This window comes from Schistocerca nitens, chromosome 4 (assembly GCF_023898315.1).
Source record: "Schistocerca nitens isolate TAMUIC-IGC-003100 chromosome 4, iqSchNite1.1, whole genome shotgun sequence".
Lineage (NCBI taxonomy): Eukaryota > Metazoa > Arthropoda > Insecta > Orthoptera > Acrididae > Schistocerca > Schistocerca nitens.
Window position 1 is genome coordinate 63004725 of NC_064617.1, and position 24227 is coordinate 63028951.

The window sequence follows — 24227 nt, forward strand, 5'->3', positions numbered from 1 at the left end:
TCATGTTTTTCTTACACTAACTAGCACTACTCCAGTACCCAAGTATCCCACTAGTTACATAAGAAATTTTGTGAATTTTTGTTTCATTCCCTTACGACTCCAGAAGATATTTATTGCTGAAAGTTGTTCAGGCATTTCTCTTTAGAACGTTAGGAGCGTCTGTCTGACTTCTGTAGTAGTGTGGGGGTAGAAATTGCATCTTGCACGAGCCACAGGTTAAAGGGTACATCTCAGATTAGTCCGTTGCTCAGAATGACAGAATAGCACCCACACGTTCACCACAGAACCGCTCGGCTAGTCCCGCGCGGCCGGTAAATTCATCCTGATGCTCTTCGAAGCACGGACTTACACTACGAGCTGTGTGACATGTTCTATTGTCCTGCTAGTAGATGCCATCCTGCTAAGGAACAACAAACTGCATGTTGGGGTGGACATTGTCCCGAACGATAGATGCATACATGTGTTGATCCACTGCGCCTTACAGAACGTCGAGATCACCCATGGAATGCCACGAAAAATTCTGCAAAACATAAAGCTCCCTCCTCCGGCATCGATACTTACGATGCTCGTTGCAGAGTGTTCGCTTTTAGACGTTTAACGTCGATGGGACATAAAACGTTATTCACCTGAAAAGGCCACCTGTCGCGGTTCACTGGACTTCCATTCGCGGTACTGGCACGTAAATTCCAGCCTTCGTCACCAGTCGAGAGCAGTGAGCGGGGGAGCATAGATCGGGTGCCAACTGCCGAGCCCCGTACGCAGCAGCGTCTGCTGCACGGTTGTTGTAGAGACGCTTCGGTGGTCTGGGTTGTCAGTTGCTCAACAGTTGAACGTCTGTTCGCCCGCACTTACCTCCGCATCTGTCGTTCACCCCTTGACCCTGAAGCAGCACAGTTGCCTCGGTGCAGAGTTCTGATAGCGCCACTTTGATAAGCACGGTATACTTCTACCAAGGCGGCAAGCTAACGGTTTAGAAGCTTTGTCGTTTCGGATATACTTCCACCGTCGGCCTGAAAGCCTGATTTTATTCTCTTAGACGTCACATAAATCTCTCCATTTCCGCATTTCGGCAGCGAGTCCATTTCCGCGTCCTCCAGACACGCTTCATACAGGGTGAAAAGTATTTAAACCGACACTCTGTGGGAGGTTCTAGGGGACAGCAAAACAAATACTTTTCCCTAATATCATTTTTTCCTATGAGGAGTATTTAATCCGGTAGAGGAATATTTCTCTGGCGGCAAATTAATTAAACTAGCAAACACTTTTCCATTTGTTATGACCAATAGACAACACTACCCAATTTCAATTACAATAGATTTTCAAAAATGCCTCCATTGACACGTAAACAAAGGCTACACCGTCGGATCACGTTCTGTCTGACACGGGCAAAAACCCTATGTGTATCCTGAATTGTTCCTGCTGCTGCTACTATCTGGGCAACCAGATCCTCTTCCCATGCAACAGGGGTTGCGTAAACAAGGTTGCGCATCTCTCCCCCACAAAAGAAGTTCTCAGGGGACATATCTGGGGATCGAGCAGGCCACGGTACAGGACCACCTCTACCGATCCACGTTTCTGGTAACCGTCGGTCCAGGACTCGACGCACACGACGACTGAAATGTGTCGGCGCCCCGACATGTTGGAACCGCATACGTTGTCTTGTAGGGAGCAGGACGTCTTGCAACAATTGTGGCAATACTCTGGCGAGAAAAGTGTAATAGTTCCTGCCATTTAATGGCCTAGGTAACAGATACGGCCCAATTAAACAGTCCCCAACCACACCGACTCACACATTAACGAAAGAACCGCTCTTTATGAGCGCTAGTAACTGTGGCATGTGGGTTATCCTCATTCCAAACATGTGAATTTTGCATGTTGAAGACTCCATCACGCCCGAACTTTGCTTCATCGTTAAAGAACACAGAGGATAGGAATGTAGGATGCATTTCACATTGTTCCAGGTACCACTGCAAAAACTGTGCTCTGGGTGAATAACCAACTGGTTCCAGGTAGTGGACACGCTGTAAGTGAAATGGACGTAACGATTGCTGTCGAAGGACTGTTCTTACATTCTTCTGATTCGTCCCCATGTTACGTGCAATTACACGATTGCTGATTGAAGGATACCGCTCAACATGCTACAGGATAGCTTTCTCAAACTGCAGCGTTGTTACCGTGCGACGGCGTCCCTGTCCAGGTAATCTGCTAAATGACCCGGTCTCACGCATACGTGGGTACAAAGCAGCAAAGGTCGTATGATGCGGGGTACGGAGATTAGGATGTTGTTGTTGATAAACCTGCTGTGCAGCTCGTCCGTTGTGGTGAGCTACTTAGTACGCACCAGCCATATCAGTGTACTCAATCCAAGTGTATCGCTCCGTTAGTAAACAGAGACAATGCACTACTACACTGGTGGACAGCAGCCGCCTACAACTGAAGATCGTAATACGGCCTCCACCGGTTTAAACAATCCTCGTAGGAAAAAATGACGTCAGGGAAAAAATATTCGTTTTGATGTCCCCTACATCCTCCCAGAGTTTGTCGGTTTAAATACTTTTCACCCTGTATACCGTATACTGCTACTGCTGCCACGTGCCGTCTGTGAGTGTTTACCATACGTTGACCTCGGTGATATGCGATTACCACATTAATGTGACTGGGCCGTGTAAAAAGAATCAGAATTTGGTATTACAGTCATACACACAGAAACACTAGTATTCAGACTCATACATATAGGTGGTTCATGTCAAGCTGTGTAGCACTTGGGGAGAGGGTCAGTTGAACCGGCGTTTGGTATTCTCCTGGCATTCTAATTAGCAAGAGCAACAGATTATCAGCGGTGAGAGCTGTGCCTTGTCGTCGGTACTGTTAACAATCTCTTACAGTATTTTATACGTTAATATTTGGATGCTAACATGGCTTGGAAGGTGCTTGGGAGCAGATTACCTAAATCGCCAAGATTGCTTTTAAGTACGTTTACGTGATCCGTGTTCCGAGAGCATTGTAGGGACATATGGCTCGAATTTCTTCCTGTCTGCCTACGCACAGAGATGTTGCAGTTGCATCGAGCCAAGAGAGGTATTTCTTTAACTTACAGTGACCGAGCTGCAGTCGTGCTGTAACTGTCGGGAACATCCTCGTTGTTTTCTTCTTATTATGCCATGGTAGTCTAGGAATCGTGCAGTGAACTAGTGCTTCGTGACTGCCTTCGATTTTTGATGTTCTCGACCATTCTGCTTGCCACTCCGATGGAAACCATTTTCTGAGTACTTGTAACATATCTGTGACAGTAAGTTTATCAAACTTAACATCTCCATGTACAGATACTTTCTTTGCTAGGACATTTACTTGCTCACTTCCTAGTACTCCAGAGCGGCATTTCATCCAGGCCTATTGATACCTTCAAAAATATCTGGAAACCGATATATCTATATTTAAAAGCATATGATTGTCGGCTCTCGGTATATCGACAACAATCACCGATATGTCCATTTATCGACGGGAGAACATCGACGTCACTGACAACTAAAAATATAGACTGCACATTAAATATACTGTCCTTTTTAGAGCTGTATGTTTAATTATTGATTTATTATTGTACAGTACATTCTGTTCACCAACAAACTAACAGCCGGCCTATCCCCCTTAGTGTAAGAACTGAAAAGAAAACGATATACTTTCACGCTTGGCGATAATCATTTTGCTAACAACTGTAACTGCATGCAAATGGCACAATAACTGACGGGTCCGTCGTTCGGTTTCGTCACATATTGCATTTATCTGTAACACTTCATGCTGATGGTTCAAATGGCTCTGAGCACTATGGGACTCAACATCTTAGGTCATAAGTCCCCTAGAACTTAGAACTACTTAAACCTAACTAACCTAAGGACATCACACACACCCATGCCCGAGGCAGGATTCGAACCTGCGACCGTAGCAGTCCCGCGGTTCCGGACTGCAGCGCCAGAACCGCTAGACCACCGCGGCCGGCTACTTCATGCTGAGTTCCGTGCTTTCTTATTTCTGCCAACGCCACCAATCTAGCAGTTGCACTGTCAAAATTGCGTGGTGAAGAAAAACGTAGCAGTTTTTGTTGGTAGCGCCGATTACATTTATCCCCACACGGAGGCCCACCGCAAGGACCAATCTTGTCATTTAGATGTTTGTTCATCATTTTCAGCAACTGTTTTTGGAGAATGCCAATGTGAAGAAATAGCACACTAGTTGTATTAAAAATGGTGGAGATCTCTTCTGAGCCGGCCGGTGTGGCCGAGCGGTTCTAGGCGCTTCAGTCTGGAACCGCGCGACCGCTACGGTCGCAGGTTCGAATCCTGCCTCGGTTACGGATGTGTGTGATGTCCTTAGGTTAGTTAGGTTTAAGTAGTTCTAAGTTCTAGGGGACTGATGACCTCAGAAGTTAAGTCACATACTGCTCAGAGCCATTTGAACCATTTTTGATCTCTTCTGAACAGCCGTTGCAAGGTATCCCAGGTATGCTCAATAATATTTATCACTGGGGAGTCTGTGGGATGTCGGAAGTGTTTACACTCAAAAGAGTGCTCCTGGAGCCACTCTGTAGGATTTCTGGGAGTGTGGGGTGTCGGATTGTCCTGTTGGAATTGCCAAAGTTCGCAGGAATGCATAATGGACATGAACGGCATCAGGTCATCAGACAGGATGATTACGTGAGAGTATTGTCTAGACGAATCAGGGTTGTCATTTCACTCCGAGTACATACGCCCCACATCATTACAGAGCCTCCAACAACTCTACCAGTCACTCACTTCCTGACATGCAGGGTCCATGGATTCATGAGGTTGTTTCCATACATACATAAGTCCATCTGCTCATACAATTTTAAGTGAGGCAACATGTCCCCAGCCATCAACAGTCCAATGTCGGTGTTCATGGATCAAGGGGAGGCGTAAAGCCATGTGTCGTGCAATCATCAAGGGTACACGAGTGGGCCTTCGGCTCCGTAAGCCCATATCGGTGCTGTTTCGTTGAATGGTTCGCACTCTGACACTTGTTGATGGCCCAGCATTGAAATTTGCAGAAATTTGCGGAAGGATTGCACGTCTGTCACCTTGAACGATTGTCTTCGTCGTCGTTGGTCCCGACTTTGTTGGATCTTTTTCCGGCCGCTGCGATGACGGACATTTGATGTTTTACCGGATTCCTGATATTCGCCGGCCGCGGTGGTCTCGCGGTTCTAGGCGCGCAGTCCGGAACCGTGCGACTGCTACGGTCGCAGGTTCGAATCCTGACTCGGGCATGGATGTGTGTGATGTCCTTAGGTTAGTTAGGGTTAAGTAGTTCTATGTTCTAGGGGACTGATGACCACAGCAGTTGAGTCCCATAGTGCTCAGAGCCATTTGAACCATTTATTCACGGTACACTCGTAAAGTGGTCGTACGGGAAAATTCCCACTTCATCGCTACCTCGGAGATCCTGTGTCCCATCGTTCAAACTCACTTAAATCTTGATAATCTGCCATCGTAGCAGCTTTAACCGAGCTAATAACTGCTCCAGACACTTGTTGTTTTATATAAGTATTGCCGACCGCAGCGCCGTATTCTGCCTGTTGATATATCTCTGTATTTCAATAGGCACGCCTATACCAGCCCCTTTGGCGCTTCAACGTATGTTAAAGGAACTAAATTTTTAAAAAAGTCCAATGCTCTGACGAAAATGAACTATTATGAAGCTGGTACTAATGGAATAAAGCGCTTGTGTACGTAACTTACCATGTCGTCGACGATGATGAAAATTATGTGCGGAGACCTACAGGACGTGTGGTGACTGACGGACGTGGCTGCGAAGCTAGCCACGAGCAACGCGACTGCCAACGACGTCTTCATATTGCAGGCGTCTGTTTAGTGAAAGCAGTGAAGTCCACTGTTGAATGGATTCTGGCGAGCAGTCGGCCAGGATCAACACTATTCCTTCACTCTGAAAAAGAAAGATACCAGTTTTAACTCAATGGTAAGTATCCAGGAAAAATGCCCAATAGTTGTAGTACGTCTCTGCCTAGTCAGGTGCGTTACCTCTGTTTTATTAGAAGATACCTGCAATTCGGTTTACCTAATGCAGAGGTGAAGACAAGTGCTGCTCATCCATTCACGTGAGGCCCAACGTCGATTAATTCATCGCATTTTTATCGTTACGAAAATAATGTCATTTAAAGTAGCAATTTTTAAGGATACGAGGTGTAACTATACACCGATGAGTTAAAAGATAATGATCCCAATCCACCGCGTGACGGAATTCATGCGTGAGCGTAACACGGCAAAGAAAGTATACAGGGTGCTTGTCGCAACTTGAGACAACTAAACGTTTTCTTGGTGAACAGCTAAAACAACTTTATTCAGAAAGAAGGGTCAGATTTCAAATACTTTGCTTTCAAACTACGAAAGATAGAAACACAATTCCAACGTTCCTGGCAAGATAAAAGTTCAATTTCTTATGGATTCAATGTGAGAAATTCTCTAAGCCGACGTTACCTGAGTGACACCATTCCAGGACGATGGATTGGACGTTGCCGGGCGGAGTGGCCGAGCGGTTCTAGGCGCTACAGTCTGGAACCGCGCGACCGCTACGGTCGCAGGTTCGAATCCTGCCTCTGGCATGGATGTGTGTGATGTCCTTAGGTTAGTTAGGTGTAAGTAGTTCTAAGTTATAGGGGACTGATGACCTCAGAAGTTGTCCCATAGAGCTCAGAACCATTTGAGCCATTGGAGCCATTGGACGAGGAGGAGCAGAAGATGATCTCATCACCGCTGGCGTCCCAGGTCTCCACACCTCACACTTTGTGGCTTTTATCTGTGGGTTCGCGTAAAACACCTCGTTTTTTATGCCCCTCTGTGCCTGACACTCTTGAAAGTCTGCGACATCGCATTGTTGAAACTGTAAATTCGATAACGAGAGACCAGCTGCTTCGTGTGTGGCACGAGTTGGACCACCGTTTATGATATTTGTTGTGTGGCACATGGTGCTCACTCTGAATGTATAGAAATTTGAACTTTTCTCTTTCTAGGAACGTTGTAATGGTCTTTCTATATTTTGTAGTTCGGAAGCAATAAATGTTTTGTTATTTCTTTTTGAATAGCCTTGTGTAAGTAAAAGAGACATCTGTCTGTGCTGCAAATGGTCGCCTACCAATCATCCCTCCTTCATGGGTGGGGTCAACCTCGAATTTTGAAGTGTGAACCTTACATTTCATTGCATATTCGGATTCCAGACAAAGAGTATTTACGGTCTACCGAAACAATTGTTTACCACTTGTGGTAGATAGCGCTGTAATCGACAAACGTCGAGCGCGTCTCTTTTCGCAATTAAGATCCGACGCATTTGATTCAGAAAACCACCTTACCACAAAAGTAGGTTAACTGCCATACCTGTCACAAATCCTGTTTCTCAGGTATGAGTTCGTGTACCAGGTTGAAAGGTATATTAGATACTGAGGTCTATGATCCATTGGTTCTGTGAAACATTGAAGATTCTATGTCAGTGCAGTAAAACCATACTGGCATATACGTCACATATTCTGACACTTACTCGCAAACTCACATATTAAGGGGCTCCGGAACGCCCTATACTTGCAATGTTAAAATAACGCTTATAAATTACATCTTTCCTCACAAAGTATTTGAGGTAGGAAGTTGAACTTTTTACACATTATTTATTGGAATATGGGCTACAACGTAACACAGGGATTTTACAAAATTTTAGTTCAGTTATTAAAGATGATTTTTTTCAATTGTAATGAAAATTCACAACATGTTTTTGCAATTTTTTATTTATATATTCAAAAATATACAGTTTTTTGGAAAAAGGCTGTGTTAAATTATGCAGAAGGTACTGTGTAACATTTACTGAAAGTTTGAAACAAATATGTTTGGAAGATCCTTAGAAAACATGTAATTAGTATGAGAAAATAAAAGTTTTGGGAATCGAGCGACAAAGATTGGATTAACTTTTTAGTGCATTCCAGGTCCATAGGATGGATTATCTTCATCCTCTGCAAACTCCTCCTCCAGCTTCCTCTTGTTCCTCCTCCTGTTTACTCTTGCTTGTATTTCTAGACTCTTTACAGCCCCGTCTGCAGCCCGAAGGCGTTCCTTGTCTAAAGCAAGCATCGCTCGTACCATGTTAGAACCTATCTCCATTCCCATATTTCTAAATACCTTGCACCTTACAATGTTGCCATCATTGAAAGTCGCAACAGCATCATACACACCAAAGTGAAGTGTTTCTATTCCAACAAATACAGTCTTGGGGATTCTCGACCATATAACACTATTTACACTTTCATTGCGTTTTGAGTTTTTCCGTGAATACACATTTTCAACAGTTCAGGTGCTGCTAAGTCTCTGAAAATAGGTTTTATCACCTCCATTATTGCATGAGGCTGACTATGCTTATGAGTGTACACTTCACCAGTTAGCAATCCTTTGTTATATTTACACCAACTGTCTTCTTCTTTGGGACACAAGCTATTTTGGGGATTTTCATCGTCTTTATTGTTTCCAGTAATAACACATACCTTTGTCTTTCCAACATTTCTCCTTTTCTTAAAAGCCTTCAGAGGATTTCTAATAACTTTACTTTTACTCATTATTATACTTCAACAAAAGAGAGACTCAAGAAACAGAATTAATTACGAATATTTTCGAGATAACGACAGAGTAAATAAACATGAAACAATCGACAGTCACACCAGCGATATATATTGAACCATCACAGGTTAGCCACAACACATACTTTATCTCACATCACTAAAATGTACCTGATGAACACGGACGTTAATAATAACACCATTTGACAGCAGTTTAACAGCGCCACAGTGGGTCACGCCCATGTAGAACACATTTCAAAAAAAATTTAAAAATAGTTGTAGTCTTCGGAATTGAATAAATTATATAGATATATAAGGTAATAGTCTGCAGATTCAGAAAACGCAAAAAAGTAAAAATTGAACTTTTCATGATTTTGAGCCTTTCCGGAGCCCCTTAAAACGTATAGGATACTTCTCGTTGGCCTAGAACCATTTAGTAAGAAGAAAGGTTTCACAGTATAACCACAGGAAAAGAAACTGGAAACTCTGAAGTTATTATTATATTTCACGGAAAACATTGTCGTTCCTTACCTGACTCACTCTCTGCTTGTCCACTTTTTTTAAGTTTTTAACTTTTTTTTTTTTTTGGGTGATCGGTCTTCTGACTGGTTGTGTCAACCTCTTCATCTCAGAGTACCACTTGCAGCCTACGTCCTCAATTATTTGCTGAATGTATGCCAATCTCTGCGTTCCTCTACAGTTTTTGACCGCTACAGCCCCCTGTAGTACCATGGAAGTCACCATTGACGTCATTAGAGATGTCCTATCATCCTGTCCCTTTTCTTTGGCAGTGTTTTCCACACATTCATTTTCTCTCTATCTGTTAAGACCCCTTTTTCTGAGAGACGGCTAGACTTATAGAGTGGACATTTACGCCATATACTAAGGTCTATTGGTACTTGGTGGTGTAATAAATATACGCTTATAAGTGAATGCACCCAAAATCTATGGCCGTTTAGCTTGTACTTTTCGGTACTCACAAAGTGACTCACGAAAACCTATAGAGTACTTCCCGTTGATTTACAATGATCAAATTTGGCGAGGAGTAGGATTTTGCAAAATAAGTAACGGAAAAAATTCGAAAGTTGTTGGGCTGTAATTATATCACACGAAACAAATACTTCTTTTTTCATTTGTTACCCGACGTCAAATTTAAAATTAAAACCTTCAGTAATTGTGCATTCAGGCTGAGCGGATTGCAATGGTAAAAGCCTAACATAAGGGAAGGAATAGCTTTATTATTCATATGACGTTTTTCGCACGTAGAATGGATACCAGAGTTAGTTGTGTTTCCAGGCTTGGTATGGTATTTAAGGAGGGTGAAAAGCGCCAGATGTGTGATCACTGTGCATCATGCCGAGATGGAGCGTACTGGTGAGAGACAAAGTTTATCAGCACCTGTCACAGTTTTAAAGGGGCCTCGTTGTGGGTCTTCATGTGACCAGCTGGTCGAATCCTGCAGTATTCAGATTTGTGTAGCATTCAGATGTGACCGTGGCCCGATGTCAGACTGCAGGGGAACGTCTCAGGGCAGGCTATTCATCGTCAGTGTTCCATTCGTCTGTGTCTAACGAAAGAAGAGTAAGATTGCTGTACTGCACACAACGCACGTCGTGACCCCCTCACAGCTGTGTCTGTTATCCCAGAACAGTAACTGACTCACTGGAACATTCTGTGTCACCCCACACCAATGGTCAGAACCCAGCAGCAGCTGGACTAGGGAATTACCGATCCTTGCTTAGGGTGCTGTTAACACCACTACACAAATGGCAGATTTTGAAGCGATGCCATGACCGGGAGGCACGCACTACTGATGAACGGCATCGCATCGAGTTCAGCGATGAGTTGCGGTCGTGTAACACCCTTGGTCACAATCGTCGGTAAGTACTGTGGTGAACTGGGAACATGATCCACCCTCACAGCGATTTTACTCCTAGTGTAGTGGTGTGGAGAGCCATCGCATATGAATTCAGGTCACAGCTCTTAGTGACTGAGCCAACTCTGAGGATGCAATGGTACGGCACCAACATCCCGCGTTGCCTTGTGCTGCTTCCCATACGACAATAATTTGGTGACATTTATAACTGGACAATGGTCGTCCGCACATGGAACGTGCCTCTATGAAATGTATGTGTGATATTGTATTTCCTTGGATGGCCAGATCCCCAAGTCAGGGCCCGAACATGTGTGGTTCCATCTCAGACGTCATCTCCGTCTGAGAGCCAGTATCAAGCATAAGATACAACAGCTGTGGGTCAGCTTGCCTAATGAGAGGGTACAACTGCACCACGACAACCTCCACAACCATAATAGTGCACGCATTCGGGCCATAGTGGGTTCAACGTCAGTTTGCTGTGTTGATTAATAATAGTGGTAAGTGTTCATTGTAAATTCTACTCTTTCTGTAATCACTGAAATAACCCCTTACATCCTGTCCTGTCCTGTAAAGTTTCATTTGTTTTCCACTTCCCTTTATCGGTACTTCACACACCCACACACACATCCTCCCCCCCTCCCCCCCTCCCCAGGGAACGTCTCACACCAGACAACTGTAACCCCTATGTTTACGTGGTAGAGTAATGGTGGTACACGCGTACGTGGAGAACTTGTTTGTGCAGCAATCGCCGACATAGTGTAACTGAGGCGGAACAAGGCGAACCAGCCCGCATTCGCCGAGGCAGATGGAAAACTGCCTAAAAATCCACAGACTGGCCGGTTCACCGGACCTCGACACAAATCCGCCGGGCGGATTCGTGCCATGGACCAGGCGCTCCTTCCCGCCCGGGAAGCCGTGCGTTAGACCGCACGGCTAACCGGACGGGCCCGGATGACTGTTACTTTCCCCTCGCCAAACACCACGCACTTACATGGGTCGAGGTAATGGCAACCGACTACATTTTTGACGAAAGGGAGGAAGTGGAGCCTGATTACTAGTGGTACCTGCAGAAGGCTCACAATGCTCATAAAAACAGACCGATGTACCATAAGCTCTTTGAAAATTATTTACACAGCGTTTTCGTAACCAAACCCCTCCCCACCCCATCCCACCGCTACTTGGTGAGTACTAGAGTCAGCGTACAATTCTGTGTATTGACATATCCTGTCAGATGCAAGTGGATTTCTTCTCTCCACAAAATCTTCCACGTCCAGTCATTATCCACTTCCATGCGAGCAAGAAATTGTAAAGCAAAGGTCTCTCCTGCCGGCAGGTCAACAGGAAGCAACTCGTGCACGTGGGTAATTTTGAATGGAAAGCCAAGAAGGATGTTTCGTAGGAATTCACGCAACGTGCTCACGGGTACGCCGAGTGTTCGGGCAATTCTCGGTGCACTACACGTTTGCACACCACCAGTCGTATCCTCCTGCATTGCTGTGGCCACTGCTTCCACTGACGTGAGTCAAATCGTTTCCTCCCTCTACCAGGTTTCACACCAAAAGAACCCGCCTTTTCGAATTTCCGAATCGTTTTCTCCAGACTCACGGCAGTCATCGGACCAACGCTTCTTTTCAAACTCTTCTGTGCCCAGAACTTCTGCAGAGCCACGTGCGCCCAGTAATCATTTTTGTAACACAGCTTTAGAAGCAGAGCGCGATCCTGCATAGAGACAGTCATGGCGAACGTCGCAAACGTGAAAGGAGGAAACGCCGTGTACCCGGCGTGTTCATACCAACATCAATGGGTCGTGCGCATGACAGGTGTTTTCATTTACGTATTCTGACACATACAGCGCCATTTATTGATCAATTTTCACACTCCTTTTTTTCTTCTGCCATACGTTTTCCGCCCTCTTCGATAATAAATCGTTCCATTTTGAGGTCATTCTGCGCTGTGGTATTATTTCTACAGCGTTTTGAAAGTTTAAGTGATTATAATTAATCACCCCATATACAATATATGTTGGAAGAGTACCATAATCTAAAAAGGAGTGTGAAATACAAAGCTTTACTTCAATTCGTTACCTCACGTCATGTAAAAAAGATGTAATTTTTGATTGGCGCACTTCGCTTAAAAGAGTTGCTACGAAGTGTGCATCATATTAATTAACTGGCACAAAAATCTGCTGTGTTGACAAGTCTGGCGCCTCAGGAGAAGTCTATTTTCGGCGGAAGCCACAACATAGAAGAGGAGTAAAAACAACAAAAGAAGACAAAACTTTTCCAAGTAGTGTTTGATTTACTTTGTCTTAACGACATTGGATATGTTGATTTACGTATTTATTTTCAATTTCAAGATTGAAGAATTTAACCTACTGTTTTACGGTTCCAGAGAAGAACATTTTTGACAAAATATATATATATATATATATATATATATATATATATATATATATATATATATATATAAAAAAAATCCCCAACAATACAACAATTCAGTAACATATCCTAGTTTCGTCCTTCTCTACAACTGCATTTAGCTGCCGGGTATTAGAGACAACAAGTTGCTGGACGAATCTGTTATTCTGTGACATCTCTTTCCACGCGTCATGGACAGACAACGCTGGCGAGGTCGTCGGTGCTGGTCGTCAACACCTAACAATTTTCTCCATCTCTGCCTGTAAGTGCCCTGTGGGACTGAGGTGAACACCTCTGGGAAGCCAGTCCAACGGCTCAACGTCTCCGCTCATTTGAATCCAGTGTTGTCCACAGTTCGCTGTGTGGACAGGAGAACGGTCATGTTGGAAGATTATTCTGCCTCCCGCAAATCTCCGACGAGCAGTAGGACGAATTACGTCCTCCAGCATTTTGCAACAGCAATGAAGACTGGGAAACGGACGGTCCAGTTGCCACGGAGCGCCGCAACCATTTGCTGACATCCATCCCGAAACTGTGACAGCAGTTCAGCCATTCCTTTGCCTCTGGTGGACATATTTTCTGTCGAATCTCGCTTCACATAGTCGATATACATGGAGTGAACTATTTGGTGCAGTAGTAAAGACCTTTTCGTCCGTAAATATAACTTGCTCACGGTACGAAAGCGGTTTCCTCTTGCACGCCAGTCTTACGTTGCTCCTTCAACGTTTTCCTTGACTGCCGATTTTCGTCGATATCGTCCTTTCTCGTTGAGACGACGACGAATGATCGACGTGCTCACACTTACCTGAAGAATGTTCCTAATTTATGTGCTAGTCCTGAAACGGTCCTTATCAAAAATGCTCAGAAGTGTCTGAATTTCTAAGGGACCAAACTACTGAGGTCATGTGTCCCAAGACTTGCATATTACTTAAACTAACTTACGCTAAGAACAACACACACGTCCATGCCCGAGGAGGACTCGAACCTCCGGGAGGAGGGACCGCGCAATCCTTTACATGGCACCTCAAACCACGCGGCCACTCCTTGTCATTGCAGTGGAGCATGCAATTGCCGCTGGTACAGTATCGAACTTCATCACGAGCAAGACCTTTATCAAATTCCTTGAGCTGTGACATTTCACTAGTAATCACATATTGACAAGGCAGAAGGAAACGAAGCGCGATACAAGGTGCACTTCCTTCGCCTCAGAAGTCAAATTAATTCTTGATTACATGCTTTTCTAAAAGAATTTAATAAATTATTTCCCTTTTAACTATGTTTATAGTATAGCGTATATGTACGTATGTTTTACCCAAACGCCATACGTAGTAATTAGATTGACACAGTTTTCAGAGATGAACGGTAAAATTTAGATTCACGTTGTGATGCAGATCATGCTGCTCCGGGTATCATATTTTAGTCGACTATCTTACACACGACAGCAGGCCTGTAACAGCGCTTCACTCAAGCGGTAGCCAGCTCGGTAGCTCAGCGTGTTCGGTTTAGAGTATTAGCTGCCCTTTGTAATAAAACCAGTGAGTTGCTGAATCAATGAAGAATTTGAACGGGTGTCATGGGACGTCCGCCCATAACTAACAAACGAACAAAATGAGATTAAAGAAAGGGTGGTAAGACTGTGAAGTAAATAAAGCGGTGAGATTGTACTATATTGTTATTGGGTTCGAATCCTGCAACTTGACAAATTTTAATTCGTTGTAAAAAAAGAAATATTAATAGAGGAGGACAATGTCAGTTTGACGTTCAAAACACTAGAAGTATCGTAAACATTTACGTGGACGGCTTCGAATGCTGGGCCGCCAAGGACAAATCATCTGCCCTGGTTTCCCTATTACAAATTAATCTCACTTTGAGGACGAACTCAGCCTTCGGCTGTCAAACGTTTCGTATTTTTAGCCGTAACATACTCTTGAATGTTAAACTCAGTTTGATCTAATGGTTTGCACAGCTACAGGAACAAAACGTGTGATACCTCTTGCGCAGACTATAATGAAGTGTTATCAGACCAAAAGATCGACCTGGCCCTGAGTGTACATAGTTTGTTTTTAAGCCTTTTCCTTCGTGGACAAAAACCTTTTAATGTTTAGTAAATTTGCGAACGTTGCTGCTTAAGATGTTTTAAAGCTAAATTCCTTTGCATACGACAACTTTAAAACAAATATTATGTACAGCAAGAAATAGTGGTTTGTGAAGCGATTACTGGTCGCATTTTGCAGTATTTCAGGGGTTAAAAGGGGAAAAGTTTACTGACCAGAAAACTAATGTCCCAGAAGGGAAGAACGAACGAAATGAAACCCCTCGTACAGGAAAGTCATGTGACTTTTATTTCAATGATTACAAGTGCAACGATCATTGAAGTTGGCGCTAAGAGCAATATGATGGCGTCAGTATGGCGCTGCAGTACCTGAGCCTGAAATAATGCAGAATCGGTTTAGGTCAGGAGTATACAGAGCTGGAAACCACAGCACTATTAAATATTTGTAACTGGTATGTACTGTTTACTCACGAAATTACTGTTGCTGTATAGTTGTTGAGCCCAGTAAGTCAACTACGTGTTTTCCTGTAGAGAGACAGCGGTAGTATACAGCCTTCGACGCATTCGTTTACTGAAACTGGTGTTCCACACACTTAGAATCACTGGTTGGCAATTAAGTGTAAGATCTCGGAATCGGATGTCAGATTTGCAACGTAGAAATATTTTTTAACGTTGTTGAAGTGGATGCAGTAGTTTAAGTATTATGCGAGAATGTGAACTAGGTACGTAGAATGAGTTTATTGTAAAGGAAAACAGTTGATCTTTTACAATATTTCCTTCCTTGTCTTACTTGAAATACATCACGTCGACCAAATCATTTGCAGAGAGTGATCGTAACAGTTAACAGAAGACGCTGAGATTCTCGGGGTTTCAAACTGTCGTTTACCTTGTGCTTTAGCATTTTACAAGCGTCGTTGCTAAGCGCAAGTAAATGAAGCAACGCAACTTAATTTATGTTATGAAACAAGGTCTTTATCACTTAATTTAATTTTAAAGCAACCTACGAATGGGAGATGCTCGACATTAAGTTGAAAAGTATTTCCTACACATGGGAAGAACTAAATTAACTAACTACTCATTACCGTCAAGTTGCCATAGAAGCCGCAAACATTTGCTGCGACCTAAATATTTACCTGGTTCTGGGGAACTACTTCTAAAAATGACAAAGAAGCATTAAATGTTTGTTTCAAGCATGCGAGTAGCAGAAGCAGAATGAAGCAGTTAATAGCGATGACGGCAGTAATGATCGAAGTACTTCGTAACGTCACATCCTGCAATGATATTTCATCATTTCAGAAATTTCTTGAAATAGTGAAGATTTCGAAACGGCTTCGAATCCAAGCTATGATGGCTAAAATAGGCTTTACATCCCGCTGACATGAGATTAGCATAATTTCTGTGGGAGATGCCTGCTGATAATTAATCATATAGTGGAGAACGAATCATTTCCACCGTGTCTAATTTGTAAGCTACGCGTGTCGGACGTTATTAGTAATTATAAAAGTATCATACGTGGGGTTCAGTGAAACGGTTGACTGATCCTAGTTTATTAATTACGAGGTGTGTGTTCGATTCCCATATACAGCATATATTTTAAACACACAAGGACAGGTCTCTGTTACTTCTACTTACGACAAGTGAAGAATGCCAGGTTGCACAGTAATTCAGGATCCGCATTATAAGCATCACATCCCTTCGCTATCAACTGGAGCAGAATCGGTTTAGGCTGAGTCATATCTGAGACGGAAGTTGCGACAAATAGAAATATCAATCCCCGGTGAACTTCCTTACACTAGAAACTCTATTTTATTTAATGAGCTTGATATCGTTTAAGGTGGCAGTACTCTTACTTTATCCGAACTTGACGGTGTTGGAGTACGATTCGAACTCGGATCTCCTCTTCCGTGGTATCTGGCCCATACATAACGATATAGTTCGATCATTTCTTTGTTTTCCCAAAGAGTGCAAAGTCCTCAAGGTCTCCCCGAAATGTATATATGCGGTTTCCAATCCAGGTCCAGCACAAAAATATTCATGGTTTCATTTCATGCACACCGAACCACTAGTGATAGATAATTTCCGTTTTTAATGTATCTTCGTGTGTTGTCAACAATAACGATAGGTGCCGTTATTCCTAGTCAAACATGCACACATCTCATTGCAAGTGAGCAAACAATTGGTGGATAGATGCCAACGGCGGCAGGTACCGGGTTCGATTCCTGGACTGTCGAACGAAGTTGTAGCCTCATTTCAAATTCAAACATCTTGCTGCTGCTGATAAAATTCGATATCTAACCTCTGATTTTACTTAGTTAGCAATCATATTTCGTGTTGGGCTAGTGTCCGCGTTACTAATCTTTAGGCATCGTACTACGTCTTAAACACGTACAAGCCTTGCTACTTGACATTATATTAACATTTTTAATGGTTAGGTAACAGGAGATAACGTTGTTCACCAAATTTTCTAACTGGTACTGGTGAAATCTTGTTTATTTCAAGACTCTTAATGCGTAGACACCAATGGTGAAAGTTGCTGTGGCCGAGTCTCGGTCAGGCACAAAAGCATTCTTTAGTGACAATAGCTATAGGTGCTTGGTTGCACTCCAAATCCAGAACAAAAAAGTTCATTGTATTGTTTAAAGTGCCAAAATGGGCACAAATAATTTCTCTAGTCAAAAGTACAAAGAAATTACTGGTGACACGGTGTTAATTTTCAAGTTTCCATATAGACATTGCCGTTGCTAATTGTCTTGCTTTTAAACGGTTAGTTCAAGAACCAGTTTATGACCAGCCTCTCTTATCTGGAATGACGATTCACACGTATTGGAAAATCTTGCAACGACCAAAAATACTTCGAATTATCATAGAATTTGAGACGTCCCTATATTGTCTCAAAATATCTTATGCATAAAAATATTTAATTTTACCTAAATATTGTTGGAATCACTTAGGTGATGGGGTTAGTTAAATGCTTCTTAGTTACACTGATTTTGAAATGTCACTTAATGTAATAAAATTGAGTTTCCAAGTGGTCAGGACTGTCTTATCTCTAATGACGTGTTTCTTAGTGATGTGTCGGCAGCTGGGCCAACACCTTGTAGATAGAGGTGGCTTAAAAGGCACGCGAGACTAACGCAGACGGGCGTGAAGTACTGGAACAGGATACGTAATTAATGCTATGAAGAAAAGAACGGAGCTTCTCATATACTTATCTTTAATTTCTTCTTGTACATCTCTATGGTGAACACAAGTGAGACTCTAATTACAATCACTGTAAGGCTAATGGCGCCTTGCTAGTTCGTAGCCATTAACTTAGCTGAAGCCTATTCTGTCTCTCGGCTAATGAGAGAGAAAGGCTTCGTACGTCTAGTCGCTAGCTCTGTCGTCCGTACAACTGGGGCTGAGTTCGAGTCAGTCTCTCGAGACCTGCCTTGTGGTGGCGCTAGGTTTGCGATCACACAGTGGCGACACGCGGGTCCGACATGTACTACAGGACCGCGGCCGATTTAAGCTACCACCTAGCACGTGTGGTGTCTGGCTGTGACACCACATTCCTCCCCCGCAAATCGGCGAACGGTCGTGAGATAAGGCTTCCGCCCGCCGTGGGGAGGACCCCATGTTGACGTATGCGATGAGGTGGGGAGCCTAACAACAGGCGAGGCTGTGCCACCCGCACCCGGCCATTCGGTCCGAGAGGAGCTAGGAAACGCCTGAAAACCTAGTCCAGGGTGCACGTCAACATGCGGTGTATGCGCCCGTAAAGAGACAGGAGAGGCCGAAGGATCGACCTCCATGTGGTCGGAGAATCCGACGCGCGATGACGACATCTGGTCCGGAGCGGGCAAGAGTTCCATGGCGGAGGACATCTCGTCACGGGAAGCGAACGGCGGTGCGTGACCCAGGGAGGCGCGTGGCGGCTGCAGCGAAGCGTCCACTGCGGGCGGCGCCGGAGGCGGCTGCGGCGGCAGCGGCGACTGCGGCGGCGGCGCGACGCCATGAGGCAAAATGGAAGGCAGCGTCGGTAACACCTGGGGATGAGGCGAGCCAGTAGATGGGTCCCCAGGGTGCTGACCTGACGACTCCGTCGCTGAAAACAGACGGGGAGCGGCAGAACCCGGGCGACGACAGAGGCGCAGCTGATTGAGATGCTGACGCACCTCACCAGAGGCCCCCAAAACCAAATACATCGCGCGGCCGAGGCAGCGAAGAATGCGCCCTGCGAGCCAACGGCGTGAACCGCGATAGGTGCGATAATAGACAACGTCGCCAGGAGCAAAAGCAGGAGTCTGCCGCTGCACAGGAACCTGATGCGGCGGATGCAGCAAAGACATCAAGGTTCGATGAGAACGACCATGGAGCAACTCAGCCGGCGAGCGACCATCGCGGGGCTGAGAGCGATACGAGGACAAAAAGAGCAATAATGCGTCCTCCCGAGAATGCGACTCTTTCAATTTCAACATCTGTGACTTGAAAGTCCGGACCAATCGTTCCGCGGCACCGTTTGACTGAGGCGAAAACGGCGCGGACGTCAGATGTTGAATACCATTGGCCTTGCAGAAGGACTGAAATTCTGCGGACATGAACTGTGGGCCATTGTCGGAAACAATAGTCTGCGGAAGACCTTCAATGCAAAAGATAGCAGACAAGGCTTGGATTGTGGCAGAAGACGTCGTGGAAGACATCCGGACAACAAAAGGAAAATTACTGAAAGCATCGACCACAACCAACCAACGAGCATTCCAGAATGGACCAGCAAAATCGATGTGCAAGCGTTGCCAAGGGAAGTGGCTTTTGGCCATGCAAAGAATTTCCGCGGCGGTGCGGATTGTTGTTCGGCACACGCCACGCAAGAGGAGCACATATTCGTAATCGCAGCATCGATTCCGAACCAAGTACAGTGCTGACGAGCAAGTTGTTTCGTACGCACTATACCCCAATGTCCGTGGTGAAGAAGCCGTAAGACAGAGGACTGTAACGAACGTGGGACCACGACTCGGGACTGATCATTATCAGAACGCAACAACAAAACACCACGTCGTACAAAAAGTCTCTCCTTGTGAACAAAAAATTGTCGAACCAGCAGATCCTCGATCCGTGACTTGGACAAGGGCCATTGCGTAGCAACAAAACGCAAAACGGGAGCAAGGACAGGGTCAGCAGCCGTGGCCGTAGCGACACGACGAAAATCAATCGGAAACGATGCGACCACGTCATCGGTTTCCGCATCAATGAACATGCAAGCAAGTTCGGAAGAATCGAATGCTTTATCCTCAGCAACAGGCAAACGGGACAACGCATCAGCGTTTCCGTGCTTAGCAGTGGACCGATACAAGATATCGTAGCGGTACTGCGAGAGGAAAAGAGACCAGCGAATGAATTTCTGCGCCGTACGCGGAGGTACCGGCTTCTTCGGATGAAAAAGCGATGTCAAAGGTTTGTGGTCTGTGAGGATGGTAAAGTGACGACCATACAAGAAATCATGAAACTTTGTAACACCAAATACGAGAGCCAAAGCTTCTTTCTCTATCTGGGAATAATTTCTTTGCGCAGATGAGAGCAATTTTGACGCAAAGGCAATAGGGCGATCATGCGATCCATCTTTGTGCGCAAGCACAGCACCGATCCCGAAATCCGATGCATCTACCATCAACAGAAGGGGTTTTCGGGGATCAAACGGCGTAAGGCAAGTATTTGAAAGTAACGCCGATTTCAACTGGCGAAAGGCGCGTTCGCATTCCGTCGTCCAGACGAACGGAACACCTTTACGGCGTAAGCGATGAAGCGGAGCTGAAATGGAAGAAGCATTGCGCAGAAATTTATGATAATTTATTTTACCCAGCACACTCTGTAGTTGTTTCAAGTTCTGCGGTGACGGCAAATCCCGTATGGCACGGAGGTGCTCTGGACTCGGATGTATTCCTTGGGCATTGAGGACATGGCCCATGTAGGGTAAATTCCGAGCAAAAAACACACATTTGTCCTTCCTCAAGCGAAGACCATTTTGTCGCAAGACCTGAAATAATGTTCGGAGATTTTGCAAATGTTCGGCTTCTGTCTTTCCGGAGATCACAATATCGTCCAGATAGTTCGCAGCAGTAGGGACCGACGCACAAACAGTTTGTAAATATTGCTGAAACAATGCAGGGGCGGACGCACACACGAATGGCAGTCGTTTGAAGCGATAAAAACCAAGATGCGTGTTTACCACCAAGACGCGCTGGGATTCTTCGTCCACCGGTATTTGCAAGTACGCAGCTGCTAGGTCCAACTTTGAAAAATATGTTCCCGGGCACAGTTTGTCAAAAAGATCTTCTGGGCGGGGCAAAGGAAAAGTTGCAGTCACAAGTTGTGGATTCACAGTTGCCTTGAAGTCCACACAAAGTCTCAATTTTCCGGAAGGTTTTGGCAAAATTACTAAGGGTGAGGCCCAGAGAGAAGCCTGCACACGTTCAATTACACCTTGAGATTCTAAATCGTGTAATGTTCTTGCGACCTCATAACGCAATGCGTGGGGAACATTGCGCGCTCTGAAAAACTGCGGTTGCGCATTTGCTTTCAGTTCCAAATGTGCTTCATAGTTCTTAGCGCAACCAAGGCCCGGTGCAAAAATGTCCGCAAATTCTTCACATAGACTAGAAACACTGGCGGAAGGCACAGTCTGAATCACTGAGAGGACCTGATTTACTATAGACAAATTAAACAACTGAAATAAATCTAAACCAAACAAGTTCACTGCAGTAGAAGAACGAAGAACGTAAAATGACACAAGTTTTGTTTGTCCCTTGTATGTTGCAAGAAGGCTGCACTGTCCTAACACTGGTATTTTCTGGCCTGAGTAACTATTGAGCTGAACATTTGCGGCACGCAACGGAGGTTTGCCCAGTTGGTTGTACGTGTCGTGATTGAGCAATGAAACTGCAGCTCCGGTATCGAGCTGGAATGGTATCACTTTGCCTGCAAAGTCTAAGTCGACAAAAAGTTTATTGTCCTGCTGACGACAAAAGCGACTGTGTTGTGCAACTGGAACAGACACTGGGACAGAATCACGTACGACGTGACGGGACTTCCGTCGACGTCGACGCACACTTTTTGTGGAATGAGCACTGTCACCGGACAGGGTGGAATGAACTACATGAATATCCATGGGCGAAGGTTCACGAGCCTGAGTTTCCTTGGTTCGATTCCGGCGCGAAGCAAAGGGCCTGGAATTGGCGTGAGTGTCTGATCTGAGCTTTTTCTGGCAAACACTTTGGACATGTCCTTTCTTATGACAGTAAAAGCAAATAGCTTGGCGTGACGGGCAATTTTCACGCGAATGTCTAGTTGCACACCGCGGGCATGATTTCACTGCATTAGCTTGCTGACGCGGCGCACGTGTTTGCGAGCTAGGCTGCTGCTGCGCTGACGGGCGCGAGGGCCGCTGAGCGTCCCGTGCAGCGGGCCCGGCGGGCCGGTTAATGTGACACACTGCCGGCGAAGTTGCAAATGAGTCCTGAGCAAAGTCAAGTGTGTCTTGCCTGTCCAATATGTCTATCACTTGTTGAAGGGAGGGATTAACTAGTTTCAAAATCTGTTCCCGTATGCGAACATCAGAAACGTTCTGTGCAATGGCATCATGCACCATAGTATCTGAATAAGGGAGGCCACATTCACACTGAAATTCACAATCCCTAGTAAGTCCTTGCAATGTCGCAACCCACTCCCTATTAGTCTGACCGGCCGTACGTTTTGTACGAAAGAACGTATACCTTTTTGCAACGACATTTACTGTTTCCTTGAAATAGGCATCTAAAGCAGACAAAAGTTCTTCGTAGGACAGAGTTGCTACGTCGCGCCAGGGAAACAACTTCACTACCATGCGGTAGGTGGACACACCGACACAAGAAAGCAAAAACGGCTGCCGCTCATTACCTTGAATTCTGTAGGCGGCGAGGTGGAGGGTGAATTGACGGTACCACTCCTGCCAGGACTCGTGGGTTGCGTCAAAGGGTCTGAATTGAGGTGCAACAGCATGTTGTGGCGGCGGTAGCGATGAAGCGGCGGCGGCCGCATCGGTGTGCAGCGCACGTTGACCCTGGACGAGCTGTCCAAGAGCATCCAATAACACCTGCGTCTGCTGATTCTGCAAGCGATAAAATTCGGACAGTACATCTGGAGATTGTGGCGAAGCCATGACACAAAGAAATTAGGGCAAAGTAAAACACAAGATCCTTTGTAGACTCGTCGCCATGTGATGTGTCGGCAGCTGGGCCAACACCTTGTAGATAGAGGTGGCTTAAAAGACACGCGAGACTAACGCAGACGGGCGTGAAGTACTGGAACAGGATACGTAATTAATGCTATGAAGAAAAGAACGGAGCTTCTCATATACTTATCTTTAATTTCTTCTTGTACATCTCTATGGTGAACACAAGTGAGACTCTAATTACAATCACTGTAAGGCTAATGGCGCCTTGCTAGTTCGTAGCCATTAACTTAGCTGAAGCCTATTCTGTCTCTCGGCTAATGAGAGAGAAAGGCTTCGTACGTCTAGTCGCTAGCTCTGTCGTCCGTACAACTGGGGCTGAGTTCGAGTCAGTCTCTCGAGACCTGCCTTGTGGTGGCGCTAGGTTTGCGATCACACAGTGGCGACACGCGGGTCCGACATGTACTACAGGACCGCGGCCGATTTAAGCTACCACCTAGCACGTGTGGTGTCTGGCTGTGACACCACACTTAGTATGTGTAATATTGTGGTGTTGACTCACATCTGGACGCATTATCTTAAAGCACAGTATTCTCTTGTGATCTCCCGTAATAATCATTTTGTATAGTCAAACGACTGTATTGAAAGAGTTTAGAGGACCTGCAAGAGATCTAGGTTATGTGGGCTGCATGCAAATCAGTCGAAACGCAATTCGGGTTGTCCAGATACTTTTGGGTATGATAGTACGTGACACTCTTCCCCGAGTCGAACAAACCTGTGACTGTTCGGGCTGCCTTTTTGTGTGTTCAATGTTCCGTGTTAGCTTGATTTCGTATTGATCGCACACACATCTGGAAGATTCTAACAAAGGATGCGCAAGGTATTTGTTAGCTGCTTCATTTCCTCAGCATCTTGTCAGTGAACCAAAGTCTACCTTCTCTATTACCAACGTCTCAGGCTATGTCATTCTTGCATTTCAAATCGACACATATTGTTACAGCCAGGTACTGGTATAGGCTGACTGTTTCCAAACAATTTTTTCGTAACTATAAATAAACCGACGTTGGGTGTCGTGT

The 24227-nt window shown here is 45.0% G+C and overlaps 1 protein-coding gene across 1 annotated transcript in view; it reads right to left on the bottom strand.

Moving 5' to 3' along the window:
* LOC126251736 (arylsulfatase B-like) overlaps positions 1 to 24227 on the bottom strand; it is a 219140-nt gene that overhangs the window by 140190 nt on the left and 54723 nt on the right. The window contains exon 2 of the mRNA XM_049952344.1: positions 5751 to 5955. Coding sequence (XP_049808301.1) covers positions 5751 to 5864 — 114 coding nt within the window. The 5' untranslated portion in view covers positions 5865 to 5955. The remainder of the gene's footprint in view (positions 1 to 5750; positions 5956 to 24227) is intronic.